The sequence below is a fragment of the Gopherus flavomarginatus genome, chromosome 18 (assembly GCF_025201925.1).
Source record: "Gopherus flavomarginatus isolate rGopFla2 chromosome 18, rGopFla2.mat.asm, whole genome shotgun sequence".
NCBI classification, from domain to species: Eukaryota; Metazoa; Chordata; order Testudines; family Testudinidae; genus Gopherus; species Gopherus flavomarginatus.
This window is the reverse complement of record NC_066634.1, coordinates 18399515-18410480: the sequence shown is the minus strand read 5'-3', so window position 1 is coordinate 18410480 and position 10966 is coordinate 18399515. Positions and strand designations below refer to the sequence as shown.

The 10966-nt window shown below is 62.0% G+C and overlaps 1 protein-coding gene across 1 annotated transcript; it reads left to right on the top strand.

Annotated features, from left to right (window-relative positions):
- The first annotated feature begins 4339 nt into the window (after positions 1–4339).
- Positions 4340–10496, top strand: ADAD2 (adenosine deaminase domain containing 2). The gene is made up of 8 exons (XM_050927842.1): positions 4340–4513; positions 5639–5764; positions 6421–6571; positions 7131–7298; positions 7784–7998; positions 8935–9169; positions 9711–9843; positions 10292–10496. The coding sequence occupies exons 1-8, from the start codon at positions 4495–4497 to the stop codon at positions 10400–10402; spliced, it is 1158 nt and encodes a 385-aa protein (XP_050783799.1). The 5' UTR covers positions 4340–4494; the 3' UTR covers positions 10403–10496.
- The last annotated feature ends 470 nt before the right edge of the window (positions 10497–10966 follow it).

Sequence of the window (10966 nt, the reverse complement as noted above, 5' to 3'; positions counted from 1 at the left end):
CCCCGCATCCTCAGCCCCAACCCTCATCCCCACACACCCTAATCCTCTGCCCCAACCGTGAAGCCCCTCCTGCATCATGAACGCCTCATCCCCAGCCCCAACCCTCATCCCCCCACAACCTAATCCTCTGCCCCAGCTCTGAGCCCCCTACTGCATCATGAACCCCTCATCCCCCCCCAAAACCTAATCCTTTGCCCCAGCCCTGAGCCCCCTACTGCATCATGAACCCCTCATCCCCCTGCACCCTAATCCTCTGCCCCAGCCCTGAGGCCCCTTCTGCATCATGAACCCTGCATCCTCAGCCGCACAGCTCTCACCGCTGTACCCCCTCCTATCCCCAAACTCCCTCCCAGGGCACGCACCCCCTCTCCCTTCCCACACACCCCTGCCCCCAAACTCCAGAGCCTGCATCCCTCACCCCTTCTACCCCCCAACCCCTAGCGCAGAGCCTGCACCCAAACTCCATCCCAGAGCCTGCACCCCTCCTGCACACTAATCCCCAGGCCAGGATCTGCACCCCAGATCTCCCCCCATACCAAACTCCCTCCCAGAGCCTTAGGCAGGTGGGGGGCGGAGTTTTGGGGGGGCAAGTTCTAGGCACCACCAAAATTTCTACAAATCTGCCACTCATGGCATCTTTTACTTCCCTCCAAACCAGAACCCCCCACAGGACCCCTGCCCCTGCTGGTGCTGAGCGGGAGGGTCTTGTGGCTCAGCAGCAGAGAGCCCATTTGGGAAGGTTCCCCCAGCGAAGGCTGGAAATCAGAGTCCCTGTTACCAGAATAAAGTCCCCAGGAAGGATCGACTAAGTCTGGTACGAGGGATTATTTTATTAGCAGAACCACGGCCATCGGCTACGTGGCACCCAGGCGTCCAGGACACAAAGTGCTTACAAGGGGAACAAATTCCTCTGGCAGAGGGGGTACAGGGAGGGCGCCCCCTAGGCAAGCTGGGAAGCTGGGAGGTGGGTGACAGCAGGAAGCCTGGGCCTCAAGGCTGAGACTCACCAACTCATCACAGCAGTGGCTGCACAAAGCACCACCAGCTCCTGTATCTCTGCACGCCCCTCCCTGCTGCATCCCTGGTGGGGGAGTCACTGCAGCCCCCCGCCGCCAGGGGGCTGTCTGGTCACTGCAGGGCACGGGCGGGGGGCGGGGAAGCTTTCCTCTTGCGCTCTAATTGGTCAGGGCTCTGTCTCCGCTTCCTATTGGATGTGTCGGGGGGCGGAGCTTCCCAGGGCGGGGTTCGGAGGCGGGGGGGTCCCGGGGCGGCTCTCGAGCAGCACGTGGAGCGGACTGGAGCGAGAGGGTAAAGGTGGTGGGGGCCCCCCCGCTTAAATACACCCCTCCCCCTCCCCCTCCCCACGTGCCTTCACCCCTCCTCTTCTAGCCCCTGCCCCCAATACCTCCTATCCCCCTCCTCTTCTACCCACCCCCAATACCTCCTATCCCCCTCCTCTTCTAGCCCCTGCCCCAAATTCCTGCCATCCTCCCCCTCTTCTACCCACCCCCAATATCTCCCATCCCCTCCTCTTCTAGCGCCCAGCCCCAAATTCCTGCCATCCTCCCCCTCTTCTACCCACCCCCAATATCTCCTATCCCCCTCCTCTTCTAGCGCCCTGCCCCAAATTCCTGCCATCCTCCCCCTCTTCTACCCACCCCCAATATCTCCCATCCCCTCCTCTTCTAGCCCCTGCCCCAAATTCCTGCCATCCTCCCCCTCTTCTACCCACCCCCAATATCTCCCATCCCCTCCTCTTCTAGCCCCTGCCCCAAATTCCTGCCATCCTCCCCCTCTTCTACCCACCCCCCATACCTCCCATCCCCCTCCTCTTCTAGCCCCCGCCCCAAATTCCTGACATCCTCCCCCCGTCTAGCACCTGCCCCCAATAACTACCATCCTCCCACTCATCTACCCACCCCCCCACCTCCCATCCCCCCCTTCTAGCCTCCTGCCCCAAATTCCTGACATCCTCCCCCTCTTCTACCCACCCCCCATACCTCCCATCCCCCTCCTCTTCTAGCCCCCGCCCCAAATTCCTGACATCCTCCCCCCGTCTAGCACCTGCCCCCAATAACTACCATCCTCCCCCTCTTCTACCCACCCCCCACCTCCCATCCCCCTCCTCTTCTACACCCCCCCAATACCTCCCATCCCCCCCCTTCTAGCCCCCAGCCCCAAATTCCTGACATCCTCCCCCCTCTTCTAGCCCCTGCCCCCAATAACTACCATCCACCCCCTCTACTACCCACCCCCCAATACCTCCCATCCCCCCTCCTCTTCTAGCCCCCAGCCCCAAATTCCTGACATCCTCCCCCCTCTTCTAGCCCCTGCCCCCAATAGCTACCATCCTCCCCCTCATCTACCCACCCCCACCTCCCATCCTCCTCCTCTTCTAGCCCCCTGCCCCAAATTCCTGACATCCTCCCCCCTCTTCTAGCCCCTGCCCCCAATAACTACCATCCTCCCCCTCTTCTACCCACCCCCCATACCTCCCATCCCCCTCCTCTTCTAGCCCCCTGCCCCAAATTCCTGACATCCTCCCCCCTCTTCTAGCCCCTGCCCCCAATAACTACCATCCCCTCCTCTTCTAGCCCCCAGCCCCAAATTCCTGACATCCTTCCCCCGTCTAGCCCCTGTCCCCAATAACTACCATCCTCCCCCTCATCTACCCCCAATACCTCCCATCCCCCACCTCCTCTAGCCCCCAGCCCCAAATTCCTGGCATCCTCCCCCCTCTTCTACCCCCAACACCTCCTATTCTCTCCCCTCTTCTAGTCCCTGCCCCCATATTCCTCCCCCCTCTTCTACCCACCTGCTCCCAAATACCTCCCATCCTCCCCCCTCTTCTAGCCCCCATCCCCAATAGCTCCCATCCTCTCCCCTCATCTACCCCTCAAATACCTCCCATTCTTCCCCCTCTTCTAGCCCTGCCCCCATATTCCTCCCACCTCTTCTAGCCCCCACCCCAAATACTTCCCATCCTCCCCCTCTTCTACCCACCTGCCCCAATACCTCCCACCTCTCCTCTCCCAGCCCCCCTCTTCTAGCCCCCTCCTCCAAATACCTTCCACCCTCCTTCTCCTCTAGTCCACTGCCCCCCAAATACCTCCCATGGCTTCTCTTCTAGCCCCCCCTCCCCCAAATATCTCCCATCCTCCCCCTCTTCTTGCCTCTTGCCCCCAATACTTCCCACCCTACCCCCCTCTGCCCAAATACCTCCCATCCTCCTTGTCTTCTGGTGACTTCGCTCTCAATCCAGCGCCAGTCCCTGTGGGAGTGCCTGGACTTGGAGGGGAAGGATCCCCAGCCTGAGCCCGGCTCTCCAGGTTGTGCCTCCTGGCCGGGGGTGCTGCTGTGCAGGTGGCAGCTGATGGGCATGAGTTGGGCCTGAGCAAATATCAGGGCAAGATTAGGCCAGTCCGGAGTCCTGGTTGCATCATGGCATTGGGCTCTGCTCCCCTTGCTGTGTCTCTGCCCCACCTGAAGTGACAAGGGTGAGGCTCCCCTCCCTGAGAGGCAGGGGCATTGGTATGGGGCCCTATCCCCAGGAGTGGCAGCAGGCCCTCTCTTCTCTGGTATGGCAGGGCTGACAGCCCTTGCAGGGGCCATACTACCCCCAGCAGCTGAAGTGTGGGCAGGTACTCTCCCCCTCCTGTCACACACAGCTCTCGGGGGGTGGGCTTGGCCAGGCCCCCTGAAGCAGTAGGGCTGGGAGTCAGCACCCAGTAACGCTGAGGCAGTTCCCCCACACTCAGGCTCTTGGCAGACTCAGGCAGCGTCAGTCACATCCCGAGTAGCTGCCCCCTTGCAGCCATGGGCTCAGGCAGTATTGTCACCTCAGTTACGCTCGGGTTACATTTTTTTGAGCTTTTCTTGCTAACCCCAAGAATAATAATTTGCTTTCGGGTGCAAGGTGAGGTCCTGCTGGGGTCTTGTGACTCTGGGAGCTGGGGGCCTCTGCCATCCCCCCTGGTGGTTTGGGGACAGGCCAGGCACATCGCAGGGAGCTTCCAGTAAGTTTAACCAGGCGAGACTGAGATTTGGACCCTGTTAGTAAGTGGTGAGAGCCGTGTTGGGGGCGAGTGTGTGGCTGCAGGTTGTGGGGAAAGCTGGACATCATGGCGTAGTGTGGGGTTGGTAGAAAGGGCTGGGGTTGGATGGATGGTGTGGCATAGTGGAGGGTGAGGGTGAGGCTGGGGGTGTGGTTGGCTGGATAGCATGGCCTAGCCTGGGGATACAGGCGGTGGCTGGAGGGCTTTCTATGGGGTGGGCAGTGAGGCCGGGGTGCAGTGAGTTTAGCTGGAGAGACTCATGCCTGCATTTCCCCCTAGCCTGTGTCAATATCCATCCCTGGTGTCAGTCCCCCTGCAGAGCCCTTGTCTGGGCCCATTCCGCCCTGTGTCCCCTGTGAGTGGCTGTTCCTGAGAACGTGTGCCAGAAACCCCAGGGTACTGCTCACTGCATCCAGTGCTCCCCGGCCAGCTGCTCCATATGGAGACGGGGAACCCAGGTGAGTGTGAAGGTCACGCTGAGCAGAGCAGCACTGGGCAGTTGGCCCCATAAAGCCAGGTGGGGACCCCAGAACCCCCAGCCTGTGCTGATAATGCTGAGCAACAAAGATCTTTAATCTCTAGGGAGTTAGTGGCTAAACGGGGAGTAGAACCCAGGCATCCTGGTTCTCAGCCCTCCCCTTGACCTCCTGCTGTAAGCACTAGACCCCCCCAAGCGCCTCTGAGAACTGGGGAATAGAACCCCGGAGTCCTGGTTCCCAGCCCCCTGTCCCCCGCTCTAACCACTAGACTCCACTCCCCTCCCCTCCCAAACCGGAGAATAGAACCCAGGGGTCCTACCTTGTGCAGGGGATGCTGTGGTGCTCCCTAAAGCGACCGCTCCTCCTGCCTCTTGGGACTGGCAGCACTTTCTCTCTTGTCCTGTAGCCTCAGAGCAGTGGCTAGAGGCCTATTTCCTGAGACCTCGGGTCACAGGCAAGAGCCTGGTGCCCCCGGGCAGCCCTGTCTGGCCCCACTGGGCCCAGTCCTGGGGGTTCCCCTAACTGTTCTCCCCCAGCCGTGCCCAGGCCTGGGCATCCCTGTCTGGTCCCATCGGTGCTTCCCATGCCACGTGCCCCTCCAACCCTATTGCGTCGCTCTGAACCCTGCCCTCTCCCAGGCCTTCTCCTCTGGCCTCTCATGCCACATGCTTCTGTGCCCTGCTCATGATTTCCCCCCTCCTGGCTCTCCATGGTGCCACCCCCCAGCTCCCTGCGTGCCCGGTCTGACCCCGTCGCGCTGCTCCCCCCAGCTCCCTGCGTGCCCGGTCTGACCCCGTCGCGCTGCTCCCCCCAGCTCCCTGCGTGCCCGGTCTGACCCCATCGCGCTGCTCCCCCCAGCTCCCCGCGTGCCCGGTCTGACCCTGTTGCGCTGCTCCCCCGGTGTGCTCAGTCCCTCTGCTGCTGCCCCCCATGTGCCCAGTCTGACTCTGTTGCACTGCCCCCCCCCCCCCCGTGTGCCCGGTCTGACCCCCACCTGGCATAAGGGGGTTACACTGACACCCATCCCCGCAGTGTCTGGGCAGAGTTCTTTGATGCCCAGGGACCAGATCTGCTCTCTTCACACTCCCCATCCCCCTGCTGCAGAAAATGTGCTCTCCCACGTGCATCGTTGTGCGGCCCTCACCAGCGACACCTTCGACCGGCTCCTGGCAGGGGATCCGCAGTACTGGAGCTGTAAGAGCAGTGTGGCAGCCTTCATCCTGGAGCGAGGTGAGGCGCATCTGGCAAGGCCAGGCCCTGCCAGCCCCCCCACTAGCCCACAAGGCTGGATGGCTGCAGGAGAAGCTCACCCTTCCCCTTGAAGGAACCGGTTGAGCAGATGCATCCAGGCGGCAGATGGCCTGCAGGGGTCTGACCCAGGCTGCACTGTGGTGTGTGTTGATCAGAGGTGGCGCTCTCCCCGGCAGGAGAGAAGCACCCAGCCCTGTGGGGTGGGAGGTTGGGGTCTATGGACTGGGGAGAATCCTCCGCAGGTGAAAGAACAAATGGGTGGCTGATCATAGATGGGTTGGTGCGTTCCCTGGTGCTTTGAGCCAGGTCTCCTGGGTTCTATCCCCAGTTTTCAGAAGGGAGTGTCATTTAAGGGTCGGAGCCAGGAATATAAGCTAGGAAACCTGCCCGCTTCCTTCTCCCAAATTCTAAGTGATGCAGAAGTCCCAGAACCAGGAATAGAACCCAGGAGTCCTGGCTCCCACTCCCCCAGCTCTAATCACTGAACTGGAGGAGTCACAGTAGTTTAAGGCTGGGGCAGTGATGAGGGCAGGTAACCCCTGACCCCATTGCCTCCACCCTCCCTCCTCAGTCTTTGTCCTCCTGGTGCCCCAGCGCTGTGGTTTAACCCTGCCCTGCCCTGCCCTGCCCTGCAGAGGTGATGGACACGCAGCAGGGTTGCAGGGAGACCTTTGAGCTGGTGGCGCTGGGCACTGGTGATACCTGCTACGGTGGCTGGCTGGATTTCAGAGGCTGGCGGCTCCAGGACATGCACGGCCTGGTGGTGGCTCGCCGGGCACTGCAGAGGTGAGATGTGCTCTGGTCACTAAGCTGCAATGTGAGGCTGGCTGGACGGGCTAGAGATGGGGAGGGGCCAATGGGGTCTGGAGGAGCCAGCCCATAACAGTCAGGGAGGGGCCCGATTCTCCTTATCGAGGCTGGAGCCTAGTAGTTATAATAGGAGACTCCCTCCCATAGCAGGAATCAGACCCTAACTCCCAGCCCCCCTGCACTAACTACTAGACCCACTCCCCTCCCAGAGCTGGGTATAGAACCCAGGAGTCCTGCCTCCTAGCTCCCCTTCTGTAACCCACTGTATGGACAGGATGGACGAGTCCTTGGGGGAGGAGATGAATTTAGGGTGTTCTATGGGCTGGAGAAGTTGGGGTGACGAGTGCTGGGTTTGAAATTGATGGGGGCAGCGAACGGGATCTAGTCGTATATCCAATTGAGGGGGTTTTATGGGTGGATGTGAAGGTTGGGGAGATCAGTCCGGTCCTGTGGGGGTGGGGGCAGGGGTCCAAGCTCTTGTGGGACCAGTCCTGGCGGTGATGGGGGATCTCTGCTTCCCTCCCCGGCCCAGCAGGTACCTATACAAACAGCTTCTGCTGTGGTGCAGCGTGAAGGAGCCAGTGGACCGGGAGAAATGCATCTTCCAGCCCTCAGCAGAGCAGGGGCTGCTGGCCCTCAAGCCGAAGGTCTTTGTGCACCTGTATCTGAGCTGCGTGCCCACAGGGGCCTCCGAGAACTTCCCGTGAGTCTGGGGGCTGGAGGGCGATGCTGGGGAGTGCCAGGGGACACAGGTGTGGGGTGGCATTGCTGTGGGAGGGTGAGCTGGGGGGTTAGAGCTGGGGATCAACAGTGTGGTGATGGAGGCAGAGGAGTGGGAGGGAGCTAGGGGGCAGGGTGCTGCCATGGCGTAGAGGAGCATGGCAGAGATGGGGAGTAGTACTAGGCAGTGGCGGGGACCAGGGCAGTGAGGTGGAGCTGAGGGGCAGTGGGGTGGCAGGGAGGTGCTGGGGGTGTGGTGCTGAGGATGGTGGGGATCTGCTGAGGGGCAGATGTGTGGGTTCATGCTGGAGGCTGCTGCCATGGGGCTGGGGCCTGTTCGTCTTTTCTCCCTAGAAATCAGCCCTTTTTCTAGTGGCTGATAAACCCCAAGTTGCCCCCAACCCAATGGCCCTGTCCCCTGCCCCCCTCTGACCCGCCGTGCCTGTCCCCCCACCCCACTCACTGCAGCATCCCGTTCCCTGGGAGGAAGCCCTTGGGCAGCCTCTACGTCCATGCCAAGGGCACGCTGACGCCCGTCTCCAGCTGCCCCGCAAGCCTGCTGGCCGCCTGCGTCTGCTGCGCCTCCGGCAGCGACAAGCTGAACCGCTGGAGCGTGCTGGGCCTGCAGGGGGCGCTCCTCAGCCACTTCATGGAGCCGCTGTACCTCTCCAGCATCATCCTAGGTGAGAACTGAGGCTGCTGTGGGCAGCGGGGCTGAGGGGGGGGGTGCTGTGCTGCACGGGGCTCAGTGGGGAGGTGTAATGCGTGGGGGGGGGCATCAGTAGCAGTGCCAGGCTGCAGGGAGTGGTGTGGGGGGCTAGTGGGGAGCACAGTGGTGCAGGGGGGTTCAGTAGGGGCACTGTGCCGCAGGGAGCAGAGCATGGAGGGGGCTTGATGGAGGCACCGTGCTGGGAGAGTGGAGGGGTCTGCTCGGGAGAGGATCTGTGGAGTGGGGGCTCAGCAAGGGGCGCTGTGCCGCAGGGAGAGAGGGGACAGGGTCCCAGCAGGGGGCGCTCTCCCTGCACAGCGCTGACGCCAGCGTGGCACAAGGGGGCGCTGTGCCGCAGGGAGAGAGGGGACAGGGTCCCAGCAGGGGGCGCTCTCCCTGCACAGCGCTGACGCCAGCGTGGCACAAGGGGGCGCTGTGCCGCAGGGAGAGAGGGGACAGGGGCCCGGCAGGGGGCGCTCCCCCTGCACAGCGCTGACACCAGCGTGGCACAAGGGGGCGCTGTGCCACAGGGAGAGAGGGGACAGGGTCCCAGCAGGGGGCGCTCCCCCTGCACAGCGCTGATGCCAGCGTGGCACAAGGGGTGCTGTGCCACTGGGCGGGGGGCTCAGCAAGGGGCGCTGTGCCACAGGGAGAGAGGTGACAGGGGCCCGGCAGGGGGCGCTCCCCCTGCACAACGCTGATGTCAGCGTGGCACAAGGTGGTGCTGTGCTGCAGGGAGGGAGGGGACAGAGACTCAGCAGGAGGCGCTCTCCCTGCACAGCGCTGATGCCAGCGTGGCACAAGGGGGCGCTGTGCCACAGGGAGCAGGACAGGGGGGCTCAATGCCTTGGAAGGGGCCACACAGCAATGGCCTCACAGCTGCTTCTGCCTCTCTCCTCCCCCTGCCCAGCGGACCCCAGCCCCACCCAGCCTGCCCTGAACTGGGTCATCAACGAGCGGCTGCAGCTGGGCCCCGAGGCCGACCTGCCAGCCCCCTATGCCCAGCACCAGGTCTGCTTCTTCCTGGGACCCCACGTCGGCCCCCTTAGCTCCAGCGCCGAGTGCAGCAGGCTGAGCCTGAACTGGTGCCGTGGGGACGCAGCCCCAGAGCGGGTGGACGGCACCACTGGGCTGCCTGTGCTGAAGTGAGTGGTGGGGTGGGGATCACGGTGCGGGGGTGGGAATTAATCTCTGGGTCCCCTGAGTCCCCTGACTGGTCCTCTAGTGCCAGCAGGATTGAGGATGCTGGGGGATGATCCCCAGTTTACAGGGGTGGGGGTTGGGCTCCCCCCAGATGGTGTGTCTGCCTCCTGCAGTGCCCCCATCTAAGCCCCCCTCCCTGGCGCTGGGGGGCTCCGGAAATGAGCACTGGAGCCTGGTTCACCCTCCAGTGTGGCTGCAGCTGGGTGTTCGCCCAGAGCTGCCCCAGCCCAGTGGCCCGTGTGTAACACGAGCGAGTGTCTCCGTTCCTAATGGCAGAGAACAGTCGAGGTGCCGGTGGTAACTGGCTCCTCTGTGGCTGGCTGTGGATGGGTGGGCGGGTGTTGGGGCACTGGGGCCGAAGTGTGTCTGTCCCCAGTCTGTGGATAAAGCCGTGTCACTAGCACCCACGGCTGTTAATCAGCAGCTGGAGCTGCCTTTGCCTCCTCTATCTGAGCATCTCCTTCTTCACACCCTCCCCTCCAGAAACCCCGCCGCGGAGGACCAGGTCTTCCCCAGCCAGATCTGCAAAGCCGCCATGCTGCGATACTTCAGGGAGGTGGCGCAGCAGATGAACAGGAATGCCCTGCTGGCACTGCCCACTTACCACCAAGCCAAGGTTGGGTGCTACGGGGGGCAGGGATGGGGAAGGGGGCATGTTATATGAGGTGAGGGCTGCCAAGTGTGGAAGGGAAGACACTGGAGGGTGGGTGTGAGGTTATGTCAGGAAGAATGGTAGGAGTCTGGACTCCTGGGTTCTGCTCCCAGCTGTGGGAGTGGGGAGAGGGTTATAGTGGTTAGGAGAAGGGAGATGGGGACTTAGGGGCAGAACTCCTGGGTTCTGTTCCCATCTGCCACTGACTCTGCATGTGACTTTAGTCAGATCACTTCTCCAGTTTATGCCTCAGTCCCCGTTCTGGTCCATTCCCCCGCCCCCAGCTCCGGCTCTGTAACGTGGGGCTGATTCTCACCCCCGTCTGACTGCGAGGCCTAAACCCTTTTGCTCGAGTCCTTTAGCCCCGCCATGCCCCGGCCAGTTCACAGTGTGCCTCTTTCTCCCTCTTTAGAGCCAGGCTGAGTCTTACCAGAGCGCCAAGGAACAGCTCTTCGCTCACCTGACCTCCCAAGGGCTTGGCAAGTGGCCTCAGAAGCACCTTGTGGACAACTTCACCGGCTAGGCAGTGAAATAGCCCCAGGGGGGTGTGGCCACCTGCCTCCTGGAAATGCCCCTGGGCTAGGGGGGAAGGAATAAAATCCAGAGACTGTTGCAAATTTCGGGAGTTGGGGTTAGGGCTTTTAAACTCTGTTTGCCGTGCTGCGTGGGGAAGGGGCGAATGCCCACTTTTCATTTGATTTTTCTTTGAATTGCGAGGGCTGTCGATTGCCTGGAGTGCTCCCGCTGGTTCAGCCTTCTTGGCACAGAGCAGTTGCCAACCTGCTTTCACGGATGGGTTAGTGCCGGTGCATTTAGCCCAGAATTTCTCCCTCTGTGTCAGCCTTGTCCAGCGTTTAATTACAATCCTGTTACCTAGATTGAGCTGCTTTTAGTCTCGCTCGCGCACTCGCTCTCAGGCAGATTTTCCAGCCCTGGAATCATTCTCGTGGCTCTTCAAGCCCTCTCCAGTGTGTCCACAGCCTGTCTGAAGTGTGTCCATCAGACCTGGACGTGTGCCCCAGGCTGCATGGAGAGGTCCCACCCCCCGTCCTTGCTCCTACAGGATCCCTCTTGGCTGTTCACCCTC

Coding starts and splice junctions, on each gene's coding strand:
- ADAD2 (XM_050927842.1), top strand. Junction 6,572..7,130: donor GCTCGCCGGGCACTGCAGAG/GTGAGATGTGCT, acceptor CCGGCCCAGCAG/GTACCTATACAAACAGCTTC. Junction 9,844..10,291: donor CCACTTACCACCAAGCCAAG/GTTGGGTGCTAC, acceptor CTCCCTCTTTAG/AGCCAGGCTGAGTCTTACCA.